Raw genomic sequence first — 17,091 nt, forward strand, 5'->3', positions numbered from 1 at the left:
CTTCTTCTGCCTGGGTTCTCTCCAGGTCCTCCGTCTTCCTCCCACAGACCAAAGAACATCAGCAGGTTCACGGAAGACTCCCAGCTGTTCCGACTGTGGAGGAGAGTTGTCTCTATGTGCTGCTGTGATTGACAGCTGAAAAGTCCAGGTCAAACTGGCCTCTGACACCTGGGATTAGTTCCAGGACCACCACACCCAAGTAGTAACCCTAACCCTAACCCTAACCCAAGTAGATGGAGGAGGAAGGAATGATTTAAGCTGCGGGAGGCAATGTTGGGGGAAGGAGGCGGGGTTTAATCTGAACAAACCGCCTGTCAATCCATAGGCCACATGAAGAGTCACCCATTGGCACCAATTTTGATCTTCGGTATACCTTCTGCAGGTGTTTGAAGGAGTTTGGAGAACCCTGAGAGAACCCGCGCAAGCCGTGGTACAGAACCAGGAACCTTCTTGCTATTAGGCAAGAGCCAACCCCCCACGTCCCTCCAGGATTCACCTGGTCTTCCATTCTCCTGCTCCTCCGTTTTACCTGCGAGCTGCCAGAACTTGATGTGTTTGATTCCCACGGTCACCATCTTGTCCATGAGCAGGGGATGACACCTCAGCACAAAGATCTTCTCCTTGTGGCCCCTGCAGGGCGGAGAGGACACAGTGAGACCAGTGCCATTAGGACTTAGATCTTTCAGTGGTGAAACATCTAGAGGAAAGACACCTGGCACTAAGCGCTGCTGCACTGCGTCGGCCAGAGCAGGAACTCGTGTACTCGAGTATCTGTCATTACCTTTCCAATGCTGGGGTCCAATCGGACTCTTGCTTTGGTGGAACGCCGAAGTTCAACGTGAGATAGAAACCCAAAGCTCTCAAAGCAGCGACACAGGCAAGACTTGGGTGGGGACGAGAACCGAGGAGAATCTGAGCATGTGGATGCACCTACTGACACCTGACTCTTAGTGGCAATGAAACCAGTTCCTACTAACACCTTCATGAGCAGCTTTGATACCGACTGAGCAGGTGATCACCTGTGGTGGCCTCTGAGGGTCCACCTGAGGAGGAGGAAGAACTGCGATCTTTGATGTTTCTTGCGTTGTGATGAAATGATGGACAACCAAAGACACATGTGAGGACTTTGACCAAAGGAAGGAACTGTGGATAAACCAACAAGGAACTGCGAGGGAACCAGGCTCTTTATTCGGTCCAAAAGCACCAGTCAGAGGTGGAACTTTCCAAAGTTCAAGATTCTGTGTTAGCGGTTGTGATGGGTGGACCAGCTGTCCTTCTACCACTGCCGGGGAGAAGACCTTCAGTGTACCGCGTAGGATTACCACCACCAGTAGTAGGAACAGGTGCAGGAAGTACAGTGCTTGAGTATGAGTGCAGTGGGAGGTGGACCTTCTTGGGTGTCACCCTTAAAGAGACCTTACCTTGCGGTGGCCAGTTTCTCTCCTCGCTTCCAGTCCCAGACCACGATGGAGTGTCCGTCGTCCACGCCCACCGACACCAGAGTCCTTCCGTCCGCTGGGTGGAGGGAGGCATTGTGTCAGCGGCAGTTTTGGAAAGTCTATTGCTCTACCAGCACAATGTTCTTGCAGGTTTCAGTGCTTCACCCCAGATCTGTGTGGTTGGGTTTCCACAGTAAACCACAGTGCCTCATTATCAGCATTTACGGCAGCCATGCTGATGCTCCAGACCTTCACCAGCAGACCTCTGATACCATAACTTTCTACAGCTGAATAACTATCAGACCTGAGACCGAGACAAAGTCCAAAAAGGTGCTTCATCCTCAACCTCAAGACTTGACCGGAGCTTCATACCACAGCCTGCCACCGGCAGAGACTGCCAGAGCTTCCCCAAGTGCATGGACACTTTAAACGCCAAGACATCTAGACATTGGGCTACAGGGTCTATCTGTTTGAGTTCTGAACCCTTGGAGCTCCTTGACACCCAACCGTGATGTTCAACCGTATTCTACCTCTCTCCGGGTTAATGCAAGGAACATAAGCTCTGACCTGACCCGACTTCACCTGACCAGGCCTCACCAAACTTCACCTGACCTCACCTGCTCTTTCCTATCCCGACCTGGACTGGAGGCATTTTCCTTCATTTTTCAGAATCAGAGGCTTATTTTTTCATTTCTCATCCAAACAGAAGTTCTGGAGTTGATCTGGCCGATGAACCACGGCAGGAAATGGCAATGGCAGGTGCAGTCAACAGTCCTATCGGAGAATGCTAATGGTCCTGAACATGCTAATGGTGAAGTTAATGGACTGGCAGGTGTAGCTGAAGCTGAAGTGAGCAGCTACCTGAGAAGTCCAGGGCACACACTCCTCTCTGGTGGAACCCTCTCAGCAGGGAGAGACACTTCAGGGTCTGGATGTCCCACACATGGATGGCTGGGTCCCTCCCCACCTACACACACACACACACACACACACACACACACACACACACACACACACACACACACACACACACACACACACACACACATACACACACACAGAGTTAATGCATTTACTTCGGCATTCACATTTAGAGTGTGTGATCTTCAGTGGCTACAGCCACAGACCATCTCCACTGTCTCCATGGAGAAGGTCCTGCCCAGAGCCCCACTGCAACATTCCACTCCTGGGCCTGCAGAGGAGATCCTTCTCCAACACTGGGACCACATGACTGCCAAGATGCCTTCACATCTCCGTGCCTTTCTGACCAAAACGTTAAGCTGTGTGTGTGTGTGTGTGTGTGTGCATGCGCGCACACCTGTCCAGTAGCAGCGTAGTCCTTCAGCGGGTGGATGCTGAGGCTCAGGATGTCGTCATCGTGGCCGAGGTAGAAGCGCTGGCTGTGCAGCTGCCGGCTGTAGACCACGCCCACCGCCGCCACATGGTACAGCACCTCGCCGCTCTGGGTGTACAGGAGGTTGTTCCTGCAGTCGTAGCCACGGTAACTTCACACACAGACACACACAGCAGTTGGAGTAAACCATCCAGGAAGAGATTGTCCATCAGCTTCAGCCAGTCTGTGCGTGTGTGTCTGTGTCTTGACTGAGGTGACGCTGGAGGTGATGGTGGTGGTGGTGAAGGTGGTGGTTGAGATGGCCCTGGTGGTGAAGGTGGTAATGGAGGTAGAGGTGAGCGTTGAGGTGAAGGTGGAGGAGTTACCCGTGGACAAACTGCAGCATGAGGCCCTGCTCTGGACCTCTCTGCCTCTTCAGGGAACCCACTTGGTGCTTCATCTCCCTGCTTTGGTGCCGCAGCTGAGGCAGGTCCTCCTTGTAGACCTGAACAGACAGACAGACAGACACACAGTCATAGAAGTTCTCTTGAGGAAGTTTTCAGAAGTTGCTTGATATTCTGGCCAGTGAACTGATCTCAACATCTCCAGCCGGACGTTTGGCTTCTTCTCAGTCCTTTCACAGCAACATCAACACAAACACGGAGAAGATTCTGCTCTGGGACTGAATCCTGGAGTGAGCGAGGAGTCAGCCGACCCTGAGAGGAGCATCTCTGAGGGACATCTCATCTGAGAGGATCTGATGGGGGTTTCCTGCCCCATGGGAAATGATCCTGACTCAGTACAGGGGCTCTGCTGCGTTGAATCACATCAGTTAGAAGAAACACCGTTGGCTTCCCACTTGCTGCAGAGCTCGGTGAAGGTGAATGTTGGTATTGGTCTAGTCTTCCACGCAGACCTTTCGCCTCCGTCTTGACAGTGAGGAGGCTCCATGTTATCTCCAGTTGGTTGTTGTACCATCTTGGATCATCTCAGACTTGCCTGAGGATTTTTAAATCTTATGTTTCCGTCTGAGCAACGGTGATGGACTGAAGGAAGTAGCGACGCTTCAGGGTCGGAGAAGCTCGACCTCCAATCTCGCCCAAGGAGATCACCACCGGGCTGCTCATGAACGAGACCTTCAGGGGATCAGGCTGCTTCTCTGCTGCTGAGGTGCAGATTCTGCCGTCCGGAACAGAAGAAGCAGCTCCGCGGCAGCAGCCGGTGTGGGTGTGACTTCCTTCTCCTGAGAAAGCGAGTGTGATGTGTTCCTTCTCCAGAGCTTCGTCAGCACCTTCACTCCGATCTTCACAGGCCGCATCCCTACAAGGAACTGAGAGGTGGAGGATCTTCAGAGGTCCGGGCGTCTACAGGCTGGATCGAGCTTATGTCGGACCATGGCTGCCGCTGCAGACAGAGGTCCCACTGCAGCTGGTCCTCCACAGTGTCACCGGCAGCACCTCGGCCTGCCTCGGAGATGGAGGCCGAGCCCCGGAGAGCCTCTCAGGGCTTTAGACCAGCGACGTTCCACCGAGTCCTTCTCCTCTTCAGCGGAAGCACTTCATGTTTCTGAGGTGTCGGGGACACCCTGCAACGCTGTTGGACTTCCTGACAGACACAGAAGGTCGTGGATGAAGGAAGCACAGCAGGTGCAGCTTAAAGCCAACCTTCGCCAGACGTGTTCATCACTTCAGTCTCACTCATCCACCCCCACAGCGTGAAGGTGGTCTTACATCACTGACCAGGAGCCAGAGACCTTCTGTCTATGCAAAGCAAATATGTGGTCAGAGGAGCTGGGGAGCATCTAGAAAATAAAGAAGGAATGCAAGAAGAGAAAGAAGGAGGGACAGTGGAGAAGAGAAGGGAGAGGAGTCTGGAAGGAGAGAGAACGACAACCATGGAGGGGGTGACCATCCATGTTCTCCTCACTTTCCAATTTAACTCACAGCCAGTGACACACACACACACACACACACACACACACACACACACACACACACACACACACACACACACACACACACACACACACACACACACCAGTGGTTGGTTGTCAGAGCAACGCTCCCCAGGCAGCAGCTGGTAGAGGAGATAAGGTGTGTTCTAGTGTTTCCATGGTGAAGAAGGAGCGTCTGGAAAGGAGGCTCCAGGGAAACGCTCTCCTGAAAGCTCTCATCAGGTGGAGAAGCGTCTCCCGGCTCCGCTCACCTGTCTGTCGTAGTTGATCTGTGTCTCCTGCTCGATGTCGGAGTCCAGCTCTGGGACGTCAGACACGTCGCTGTCCGATTCCTCACTGTTGGAGTCTCCGTGGCTGTCTGCAGGGGACACGCTGCTGTTAGAGAACATCAGATCTCCTCCTCTGATCCTCTGAGGCTGACGGACATGGACGCTCACTCTGTTGCGCCAGCTAGAACATACCGATAAAAAGCCCCTTAACAAACCTGGGAGGAAGGTCCAACAGAGAACTTTCAAGAACAACCCTGAAATGCTCTCGATGACATCAGAAAACACGCGACCTTCACCGCCTGCCAGGAGGCTGCAGGCAGCTGGTCCACCACCTGACCTGATCCATCACCTGACCATGACCACCTCCTGACCTTGTCCACCATCTCATCACAGTTAGACTTTGTTTTATCACCTGTTCAAACCAAACAAGGTGCAGAGCAGCTGAGTAACAGGTGAGCAGGAGGTGAAGCAATTTGTGTGGGTTGAGAAGGAGCGCCTGACAAAGTGTCCTGGGAGATGCAGTTCAGACAAGGAGCTCAATATCTGCTGGCTGGAGCTGCTCCATCCCAGGGACCACCACCAAAACCACTACTGCTACCAGTACAACTACTGCTGCTACTACTATTTCTACTGGAACCTCTGGAACCAGGGCAGTGGATGAGGAAGGTCCAGAACTGGAGGTCAGCAGGGTTGGACTGTTGAACCAGGTTAGTAGTGCTCCTTGTGATGCTCCTCAGGTTCTCCTCCTCCTCCAGCTCAACTTCTCCTGCTAAGACGACCCTTGGCCTGAGTCACATCCTGCTCGTTCACCCGCTCCGTCTTCTGCTCCTTCTCCTCCCTCATCCTCCATCTCCCCCTTCTTCTCCTCCTCCTCCTTCCCCTCCCCTTCCTACTTCCTCCCATATTCTCCTCATGTTCTCCTCTCTCCAGCCGCCCTCTCCGTCCTCCTACCGAGAACGTTGCCGTCGCCCCCCGCGTCCACAGCATCCTGGGGCAGAAATCTCCACTGGAAGAGGGCGTGGTCGGCCCCCCCGGTGGTCAGCACCCACTGCAGGTCGTGGGACCAGCGGACGTTGGTCACGTGGGCCGAGTGACCCACGTACTTCTTGAACTTCGCTCCTGTGGAGGAGACCGGTGTTATAGGTGGCCGGCGAGCGGACGAAGGAGGGAGAAGAGAAGGTAAGGAGGACCTTTCCTGAGGCAGGGGAAGCGGTAGAGCTTCACCAGGCCGCGATCGTCCCCGGCGACCAGCACAGCGGCGGCAAGGTTGGCGTCCACGGCGTTAATGTCGCTCACGTCCGAGTATTTGGGCCAGATGCCGCTGACCTCCGACCCCAGCACCCCGCTCCAGGACGCCCAGCGCTGACCTTTGACCTCCTCCTTGCCGAGGACCTTCCCCACTGCAATAGGACAAAGGAAAGACCCATTTGGAAAAGAAGGAAGAACGGGTGAAGGAATAAAACCCCGTCAGAAGCCCGGTCAGCTGCCGAGCTGGACCACGGACACATGGCCTCAGTGTCCAGAACCACGGCCTGAATACACGGTATACCTTATATGTTAGTATTTTAAATGCCTTTCTGTTACATTACTTGTTTGTGTTTAAAACACGTGTTATGTAACGTGTGAGTGTTTAAAACATGTATGTGTTATATGTTTAAAAGCATGCAAGTTATTAAACACGTGCGTGTTATATGTTTAAAAGCGTGTAAGTTATTAAACATGTGTGTGTTATATGTTTAAAAGCGTGTAAGTTATATAACAAGTATGTGTTATATGTTAGTTTTTCAAAACCGTGTATGTTGTGTAACAGGTAAGTGTTTAAGCATGTATGTTATATGTTGCGGCGCTGAAGAGATGGACAGCTGCTCGGCCCCAGCTCTCCTCTGCTGTGAGGTAAACGTAGGTGCGGATGTTTGAGGCTGGAGCTCCACAGCTCCATGTCCTGACCGAGTCCTCCTTCCATCTCCTGAGCTGAGTCCAGGGCCTCTGCCTGCCAGGGGTCTGTGAAGCTGAGGGTGAGAATCTTCTCACATGGACCCGATGAGGGCCTGAAGGACTCACTGGGCATCCGGTAGAACAGACGTTCTCCAGCTCCATCGTTGCTCTGCAGGACTTTGCTGTCCACAGTCCAGTCCAGGTGAGTGATAAAGCTGGTGGATTTGCTGCACTCCCCCACCTGCACAGAGGACACCACATACTCAATCCTCCACAGGTTTCCTTGGCGGGACCCTCCTGGGGTCAAAGGTCACCAGCAACCCCAACTCAGACCTTATAAAGTACAATTGTATTGTTTGTAGAAGATCTGGACAGCAGAAGTACCTCGTCATGTAAGCAGCGCTAAGAGGGCAGGAGAAGGTCTTACATGGCAGGAGAAGGTCTAACAGGGCCAGAGAAGGTCTAAGAGGGCCGATGAATGTCTTAAGAGGGCAGCAGAAGGTCTTAAGGTCCAGGAGAACATCTAAGAGGGCCAGAGAAGGTCTAAGAGGGCCGAGGAATGTCTTAAGAGGGCTGGAGATGGTCTTACGGGGCAGGAGAAGGGCTTACAGGGCTGGAGATGGTCTCATGGGGCTAGAGAAGGTGTTGCAGGGCAGAAGATCTTCGAGTGCTGAGGAAGATCTTACAGGGCAGGAAAAAGTGTTAAAGGGCTAGAGAAGATCTCACAGGGCAGGAGCAGATCTTTGAAGAAGTGAATGTTTGGAGGACCTGCTTGTTGAAGTGATATCTGTCATCATCACTTCCTAGACGTTCTTTGTTCCTTTGTAAGAAACACAAATGCCCGTTGTGTGTGCGTTCATGGTTGTGTGTGTGCGTGTGTGTGCACGCACGTGCCTGACGCCTCATCTTAGCAACACCTCATCATGTGAAAGAGATCCATGCAAAGATAACGGGTCTCCATTTAGGAACGGAGCAGAACCACAGTGGAAACACACACTCTACTGTCACACACACACATCCACCAGAGCCGGGCAGTGCTGTGGGGTTGGGAAGGACCTTCTTGTATCTCTGGCTGACGGCGTAGATGTCCACCAGGCCGTCATTGGAGCCCACAGCCAGGTAGGAACCATCTGGGGAGAACTTCATCTCGTGTATCACCTCCTTCCTGTCCTTGATGTGGACCACCTCCGTCATATCTCTGAGGGGGAGGAGGGTCTCCGGTCACGCTGTGTTACAGGACGAAGAAAAGTGTGTGTGTGTGTGTGTGTGCATCACCTGACTCTCAGTACGGTGAAGGAGCCGTCCTTCATGCCCAGAGCCAACTGGGCTCCGTCCACGCTGAAGGCCACGCTCCGCACTGCCTCCTCCATGTTACAGCGAGCTATCAGGGCATGGTCCACCAGGCTCCACAGTCTGACACACACACACACACACACACACACACACACACACACACACACACACACACACACACACACACAAACACACAAACACACACAAACACAGGGGATCAAACACCATGCTGGCCCGGCCTCCTCCTGGTCCTCAGTAGAAGCTCCACCCCACCTGACGGAGCGGTCGTCGCTCCCGGTGACGGCCAGGGGCTTCTTGGGGTGAAGGTCCAGGGCCCACAGCTCCCCCTCGCTGTGTCCCTGCATGACGAGCAGAGGTTTGTCCCGGTCCCTCACCATCACCTGCTCACAAACACAGAGCAGCTCTTCATCACTCTGAGCACCAGGGTCTTCGACAGCCCTGAGAATGAAGCCGTTCCATCGCGATGGGACGATAGCAGGTACGAGGACGGTCTCAGAAGGTCCCTTCCATCAGTGGGATGTCCTTGAAGAATTCACTTATGTCACTGTCAGAAAAGAAGCCCCGCCTGGGACCATCACATCATGTGATTCACCCAAATGTTCGAAGAAATCCTGGTAGTGGACCTTCTCACTTGCCACCTGTGAGGTGTGATGGACTTACAGGCTGTGAGACCGACGCTAACTTCCACCAATGGACCAGATGAGCCTTCTGCTTCTCTGGAAACACCAGAAAATCACAACCTTCAGCGAAGCCATCACAGACCCTCCTCATGTTGGAGGGGCAGGAGAAGCCCACTGCAGACCACCCAGATTTTATAGGTGGTCTTTCCGGTTCCCCGAGGACTCAAAACAGCATCTGACCAATATTTAACCGATAGGTTAAATAATGATCGGAGCTCATGATCTCCATGGGTACATCTTCTACTGGAGGCTGTCTGACCACATCAGGGAAAAGAAAAGAAAAAAAGGAAAGGGAAGAACAGAAAATAAAAGGAAGGGAAAGGAAAGATCCATCTCATTTAAGAGGCGTGTTTGATCACATTGGACCCTGAGCGACAGGGACCGGGCTCGGCCGAGCACATTCATCCATCTCAGCCTTCGCGCAGTGTTTGAGGTGCTTCCTAAAAAGAGGAGATCGCCTCAGCGGGGAGGAGCACCAGGAGGGTGGGTTTTGTTTTTGACCTGAATTCTTTTCTTCTCACCTCAAAGATCTCGCTGTCTTGTGTTCCTGCCAGGATTCGGTCGGCCCGCCAGCAAACGCTACGGATAGATAGACCTGGAGGAGGAGGAGGATGAGAAGGTCTGCACAGTGAAGACCTGAGCCTCTGACAGAAAGCGGAGAAAACTGTCAAACATCTGAAGAAAGAGAAGAGAGAAGACTAGAGAAGCACTCAGGAGGAACGAGAGAGCAAACGGCTGACAGGGCGGAGGAGGAGGGGAAGGACATGGACAACATGAACAGAGATGTGTAAGAGGTGGAAAATAAATGGTTGTGAAGAGGAGTAACGACTGAAACTGTTGACATGGTAAAAAGGGGGCGAGAAGGAGGAGAAGAACCCTCTGGAGGACAAAATGCAGAAAACAGCAGGAGATGGAAGGAATAGCTGGAGGAGTGAAATGGACACGAGTGGTAGGATTCAAAGGGTTGACCCAAACTTGTCCTTCCTCTTTGAAACCAAAAGACCAAACCTCCTAGAAGGTCAGGCATTCTTCTGGGTTGCCTGCTCGTCACTCAGCCCGAGGGGCGTGGTCAGGGAGGAGGTCGGCACACGAATAGCTAATGCTAGCAGAAAGGTTAGCTGAGTGCTTCCTGAACACGAGTACAATGGCTAAGGTTAGCGTGTTAGCCAGAAAGCTAGCAGAGTGTTTCCTATCACAAGGAAAACCAGCTAACGAGCAGCTTATGTTAGCATGGTAGCAGGACAGCTAGCAGAGTGTTTCCAGATCACAAGGATTCTTGCTTGTTTGGAGGAAACCTATGTATGTTTGAGATAAAAGTCTACCTGCTGGCTGAAGGAAACTCCTACGTGGTCTAGTAGCTGCAGGTCAGGGACTCAGCTGTGGTCCATGACCTGCAGTAAATCCTCTGACATGAAGACATAAGGCCAGAGAGAAGATGTGGATTTAGAAAAGCCAATGGTGACAGTCGTGCCTTCAGACCAGAGGGAACCAGTGGGGGGGGTCAAACTGCTGACCTTCACCTTGTCATTTGCTCTTTGAAACATCTCCACTTTTCTTTAGCGGCTACTCACTCATTGTCATTTCATACCGTCCACCTCCTGACCTGCTACTTCCTGCCCAAAAGCACAGCATAAGTACTGGCGGCGGGCTCCTGAAGAGTCAGGAACCCGAAACTCAGCCTGAAGCACACTCTTCAGATGCTGGCTCGGACATCTGACACAAAAACAGACTACTACTTTCAACAAATGAACGGCCACGTTGCGGAGAGCGAATCATCACAGGTCCATCTGCTCCCCTGAGCTGACCTGACCTGACTTGCTTCCTTGATCCTGCTGAAGGTACCTTCAGAAGAGGATTGCATCCTTGGAGGGTTCAACCTTGCCACCTATATTCCTCAGTTGCGCTGGTGGCCATTGGGAGGTGAAGAACATTCACCTTCAGCTGCCTTGAACGCGGCCATCAGATTGACTGAGAAGAAAGGGGGCAAAGTTCTGTTCGACAACTTTATAATGAGGGGAAAGGAAAAGGGACACTTGTTTAATTCTTCCCAGACAGGACTTCATCCCCGGCTCCTGCTGAGGAGTGACATTAAGAAGTGAAGGGGCAGAAGAGCCCCAACCTTCGCGCTCACCCATGGCCTTCTCACATTTAGGACATCTGCCTTCAGCTGGACCTTCAGCGCGGGCAATAACTGACATTTACACCTTGTCATGAAGGAGGTCTCGCCCCGAAGACAGAGAAGGAGCAGATTGGACACCCGTCTATCCAGATGTTTCCTCAAGGAAAGGAGATGGAGGACCTGGGCTCTCCTACCCTTATATCCCTGCTCGGCCTCCCGCAGGTCGATCTTGGTGATGGGCTTGAAGTCCACGTCCCACAGACGGACGCAGCCGTCCCTGCCTCCGGTGGCAAAGCCCTCCTCGCAGGAGTACATGCTGAAGATCCCCGCCTTTGTGCCACACACACACACACACACACACACACACAGATGAGGGAGGCAGACTGGCAGCGGTGACGGGGTTCCTGTGTGGGTGCGGGCTCACCCCATGGGCGGCCTGGACCGTCCTGGTCAGGTTCAGGCCCGTCCACACGTAGATGTCCCCATTGAGCGCGCCCGAGTACGTGATGTCATCCTTCGCCGCCGCCACACACAGGATGGTCTGCAGGTCACCCATCTTCCCGAAGACGCCCCTTTTGGGCGTGAGAGCGTTCCCACACAGAGACCAGAACTGCAGAGAGTAGGGGGGCTGCTGTTACCCTGGTAACAACAACCATCTCGTTTCTCCTGAGCAGGTGGAGATGGACTCCGGCACCACGCACCTTGATGTGTTTGACCCCGCAGCTCACCAGGCGGTTCTGCTGGAACGGGTCCCAGCAGACGTCAAAGATCTGCAGGACGGTGGAGCTGTTAAAACACACACACACACACACACACACACACACACACACACACAAATACACACACACATTGTGCTGACCCGGTCCGAGTGTCCGGTGGCTGTGGCCAGGATCCTCCCTCTCTTCCACTCCCAGATACACACCGTGTTCTTGGCATCCAGGCCGACTGACGCCAACCGCTGCAACACAACATGAACATCAGCACATCTCCTCTGGACCTGGACTGGACCTGGACCAGACCTGGACCGGACCTGGACCGGACCTGGACCGGACCGGACCCATCCCGGGGATCCCAGCGGGCACGGGGGAGAGGATTCGTTAGCCAATTGTGGTTGAACCAACCAAATCCACTCATCGGTTCATTACTCCTCACTTTGCTCTCATGCCTGAGCTCGTCCCGCCTCGGCGCAGCACGAGGAACTTTAAATGTTACCGGGACACGTTGTCATCCAAAAGAGAGCAGTTTCATGGAAGCTCCCTCATCACCACGATAACGTCCCGGTCCGGCCTGACGTCAGAGGTTTGGGGTTTCAGGAGGAAACTGTAGCTTTGCTTTGTTTTCCGTGTGTTGACCAACCCCCGAACGCACCACGGCCTCTTCTTATCATAGGGTTGGAATGTGGCGTGAAGGAAGGACCCGATCGCGATCTAACACGCTCTTTCTTCCTGAGGTGAGGAGAATCCGCCCGCTCAGGGCCGTTTCTGCTCCCCCTCACGCCGGGCTGACTGGCGGGGCTGGGTCTCCGAGGCGCCCCGGATAAACCTACACGGTGGAGGAGGGTCAGGACAGGGGAGATGATGAAGACGCACCTGGCGGCTTTCTGCACGAGATGACGAGACACTAGAGGGGGAGCGGCTGTGCACGTGAAGGTCACACCTTCTGAAGGAATAAGCAGGTTTCCTCGGCTAAACCTTCAAGCGACTGCGGTAACGTCTCCAATCCAGCAGGTGCTTTGTTCGCTGTCGAGCCGAGAGGCGGCCGGCACCAGTGCAGCCTGGAGAGGAAACATCTCCTGATGGCCTCCCTCAACCTCACAGAGTTTCGTCTGAAGACATCTCTTCTCACTTTCAATGGTCTCAGCTTTCTGTCGTTGCTAAAATGCAGCAAAATTCAAGTGACCTGATGGAAAGGCTTTGATGAGCTAATCAGTTTGGGAAAAAACAAGACGTGTTGTTTATGATTATAATCCTGAGATTTGTTTGTATCACTGTGATACAACATAGTGCTCATTAAACAGGGATGACTGTACGTTAAACAATAAGCATTAAAGTGTAAAGTGCACGCAGATACAATTAACAGTGCTGAGGTGAAAAGATGAATGAGATCTAATTGCATAAAAACTGAAATGTATCAATATATGTATTGCAAAGTGAAGAATAATGGCAGAGCTTTCTATGATGCTATCACAATTTTGCTATCACTTTGATGCTATCACCGTGTTGCTATCGCTATTATGGATCCACTGCTCTTGGAAAGACGCGACCGGACGCCATTCGAGCTCTGGCTTCAGAAACAGGAACTTGAAGTCCTTCTTTCCCTGCCTCTGAGGACTCGAATGACATCCGACAAGAAAAAGCAAGAGCTCCATGAGCAACTGAACAACCAAAACCAAGACGGTGGACAGCGGGGCAAATCAGAATGTCACGTCCGGTTTTGAATCACTTCGGATAGAAACACTCTTCGCCCGTTACCGTGGCTTTAAAAAGGTTTGCCTGCCATTGGCAATAAGCCTGCTAGCAGACCTTAGCCAGGCACGCCAACGTCCCATACATAGAATATGAACTTTCACGGTGTCACAGGGGGTCAGGCTCATGCAAAGCTGCAGTGACAATCAGCAACTGCACCCTTCAGGGTTACTGTCTGCAGTCAAACAAACATGGATGTTCTGCCTCCATCCTGGAGCTCACCTGTCCGTCCGCACTGAAGGCGAGGCAGGCGATGCCGTGCGTGTGTCCGTCACGCAGCATGGACACCGTCTGGATGGTGAAGGAGTCCCACACACACACGTACGGATCCTTGCCCACCTGACCCGTGGCCACCAGGGAGCGCTCCGGGTGCAAGGCCAGGCTGGAGGAGAGACGAAAGAAACCAGCAAATACTTCACCTTTGTTCACGACAGAACTTTTGTCAAGATCATGACGCCTCTGGACTTCATGTTTAATTTTGTTTTCAGAGCAGGAAAAAAAAAACAGCATTCTGCTTTTGTTTTGTTTGGGGTGCTGGATCCCTCCAGGGGGTCCAGGTGACTGCAAGGACTACCTCCTCTTTCAGCGAGGGCCCCCTGCTGGTTCCTGGACCTCCTGTCTTAGGGCGCCTGCCAGCCATTATTTTCAGAAAAAGAGCAGTAAGTCACAGTTACGCGGCCTGCTTGGCACCCGGCCACTCAGTCATGCTACGTGAAAAGGAGTCTGGCGACCAGAATCAGGCTTTTAGCAGTTGAATTTGCAGGAAACACATAAGGAAGAAAGAACCCAGTGGAGAAGAGCCAGATGGGCTCAGGAGGGCCAGGGGTCAGAGGCAGAGACAGAAGCAAAAATGAGAAGTCTGTTTCCACACACACACGCACACGCACACGCACACGCACACACACACACACACACACACACACACACGCACACACACACACACACACACACACACACACGTCGCTCCTCACAGGTCAATGTGTGTGTTCAAAGGTGGCTATAAATACTCAGTGCTTAATGGCATCATTATCAACACCATCTAGAACCACTTCAATCATCATGCAATGATTCTCATGCTTCAACTCAGAGTGTGTGTGTGTGTGTGTGTGTTTTCTCTCAATAACAATAATTGTCCATCCAATCATCTTCCTGTTTCCCAGGTTATAAAGAACAGTCATGTGAAGCAAAGCATACTGTTTTGTGTGTGTGTTCAGTGGTAGGTAGGTGTGTGTGTGTTCATAAGTAGGTGTATGAGTGTGTGTGTGTGTGTGAGATGATTTTTCACACATCTGACAGAATTGTGTTTAAAACATGAAAACTGTCCAAACAAAAAGAAAGAAGACAGAAATAGAACCAGTGTGTCGGCTACAAAGGCCTATTGATCTCAAAGATGCTGTCTGCCCAAACACACACACACACACACACACACACACACACACACAAACACAGAGTTCAAAATCGACTCTCCTCCTTAACCTGCCAGCCAATGAGCCCGGCAGTTGCTGTGGTTGCCTTGACGACCACATTGCCAAGGGCACAGGCGCTAGAGATTGAGCATGACAACTGTAAAGTCAAGGTCAAGCATCACAATATGAACACCTGCACACATGCACGCGCACACACACACACACACACACACACACACACACACACACACACACACACACACACACACCTCTGCTGAATGATTCATGATTTCTTCATGACTTCATTTACACTGGAATTGTTTTCTTCCAGCACAGAGCAAAGGTGTGTGTGTGTTTAACAAATATGTAGCGGGAAAGAAGGATCAACAGAGGACACTGAGCAATCAATCCATCAATCAGTTGACAAACTTATTGCCAATTATTGATATCACCTTGGTTGTGAAGGTAATTAGGGTTCTGAAGATTGTCAGGGTTTTGTCTGCAGACTGAAAGTGGACTCCACCTCCAGATTGTCCTGCAGCAGTGAAGAACCTCCCAGCTCACACAAACTTCAGCTGTATGTTTTACTGTTCTTACCAAAGAAACTCTCAGCAGAGAATTGGATTTCAGACTTGACATTTTCAATCACCAGGAAACCCAAACAGACACACACACACGCACACACACACACACAGGGATGATAAACATTCAAACCACATCCAAACGTCTGCCATATTAAAGCTGTGTGTGTACATCCACCAGAAGCTGAGACGGGTTTCAGGCCTTCGATACACTCACAGTACTCCAGCAGAGGTAGAAGTACGGCAGGTAGGAGATGCAATGTTGCTGTTTTCTGAGGATTTAATTGTGCTTTTACTGCAGTTTACCAAAGAGAGGTATCTATCCCCCCTTCCCTGTCGTCATGGTGACGACATTATTACGTCATCCATTGCGGTTTCATAATGTGACGATGATCTCCTGATGCTGCCCCCCTCCCACCAGGAACTACTACTATTAATATCATAATTCTTCGTACTTCCAGATCCACGACCCCCACGGTGAGCCGGACCCCGCCTGCTGCTCTGATCCTGCATGATGGGATGGAGTGGGCGGGCGTGAGAGCCGCACGGCGCCCCCGGATACGAGCTAATCACATTGTCCGTCTCGGGTTGCCGTGGAGCAGGCGGTAAATATACCAAGTTAAACACACATCTTGGGACGTCCTTTTCATCTGCACTCATATTTCCTGGTCAGTCAGAGCAGGATTTCAGTGAACCAATGTGATCCCATCTGCTTGCTGTGTCCTTCGCTTTCTTTTAAATGAGGGCTTTTACCCAGAATGCAGTGAGTATGTGCCAGTTCAGGAGGACTGAGGTGCAAACCGGTTCCCTGGACTGCTGGGCCTCAGATGATGTGGACCAGCAGCAATAGAGCTGCCACAATGGTGGTGTTTTCAGGGAGTGGCCGGACAGCTGGTTGCCAGGGACACATTGATGTGAAAATGTAACATCAATGGAAACAAAACCAAATGGGTGTAACAACACCTCCAGCCTTGGACCGCCTTGGACCGCCTTGGACCACCCTTGGACCGCCTTGGACCGCCTTGGACCACCCTTGGACTGCCTTGGACCACCTTGGACCACCCTTGGACCAGCCTTGGACCAGCCTTGGACCAGCCTTGGACCAGCCTTGGACCAGCCTTGGACTGCCTTGGACTGCCTTGGACCACCTTGGACCACCCTTGGACCACCCTTGGACCGCCTTGGACCACCTCGATGCCAAACAACTGTCATGAGAAGCCACCTGGATTACAAGGCGGTCAAAGTGTCCCCGGAGCTGATTGGAGGTACGTCATGCAGGAGGCGTCACGGTGGAGCCTGCAGTTGACCGACGGCCAGGGAATCTGAGTTTACATCCAGTCAGTTCGTCAGTGAGTGGATTGATGAGTAATCAGGGAGCGAAGCCGACCTTCCAACTGAAGAGCGGGAAGCTGGAAAGAGGTCCTGAAAGCCCACCGGGGTGGAAATCAAAGGAAACTGGTGCCTCCTTGAAAGTTAGCAGGACACCATCTCAGAGGAGAGAGAAGCCCAGGGGAGGCGAGCAGTAAGTCAATTTGAAACTGACACTTCACAAGTGATACGTTTCAAAAAAGTGAAGAAATCCTAACCGAAGGAAGA

At 52.2% G+C, this 17,091-nt stretch overlaps 1 protein-coding gene across 5 annotated transcripts in view; it reads right to left on the bottom strand.

Moving 5' to 3' along the window:
* LOC147236056 (echinoderm microtubule-associated protein-like 6) overlaps positions 1-17,091 on the bottom strand; it is a 49,308-nt gene that overhangs the window by 23,806 nt on the left and 8,411 nt on the right. For all 5 annotated transcript variants that reach the window (XM_086163229.1, XM_086163213.1, XM_086163238.1 and 2 more), the window contains exons 2-19: positions 13,731-13,890; positions 11,903-12,001; positions 11,745-11,813; positions 11,468-11,653; positions 11,238-11,373; positions 9,446-9,519; positions 8,497-8,624; positions 8,206-8,343; positions 7,987-8,128; positions 7,057-7,171; positions 6,186-6,395; positions 5,947-6,114; positions 4,978-5,084; positions 3,159-3,277; positions 2,758-2,944; positions 2,301-2,406; positions 1,422-1,515; positions 530-630 (exon numbers count right to left, since the gene is read on the bottom strand). In XM_086163229.1, coding sequence (XP_086019355.1) covers positions 530-630; positions 1,422-1,515; positions 2,301-2,406; positions 2,758-2,944; positions 3,159-3,277; positions 4,978-5,084; positions 5,947-6,114; positions 6,186-6,395; positions 7,057-7,171; positions 7,987-8,128; positions 8,206-8,343; positions 8,497-8,624; positions 9,446-9,519; positions 11,238-11,373; positions 11,468-11,653; positions 11,745-11,813; positions 11,903-12,001; positions 13,731-13,890 — 2,339 coding nt within the window. The remainder of the gene's footprint in view (positions 1-529; positions 631-1,421; positions 1,516-2,300; positions 2,407-2,757; positions 2,945-3,158; positions 3,278-4,977; positions 5,085-5,946; positions 6,115-6,185; positions 6,396-7,056; positions 7,172-7,986; positions 8,129-8,205; positions 8,344-8,496; positions 8,625-9,445; positions 9,520-11,237; positions 11,374-11,467; positions 11,654-11,744; positions 11,814-11,902; positions 12,002-13,730; positions 13,891-17,091) is intronic.

This window comes from Fistularia commersonii, chromosome 2 (assembly GCF_037954325.1).
Source record: "Fistularia commersonii isolate RoL2024-O1a breed Wild chromosome 2, RoL_Fcom_v1.0, whole genome shotgun sequence".
NCBI classification, from domain to species: Eukaryota; Metazoa; Chordata; class Actinopteri; order Syngnathiformes; family Fistulariidae; genus Fistularia; species Fistularia commersonii.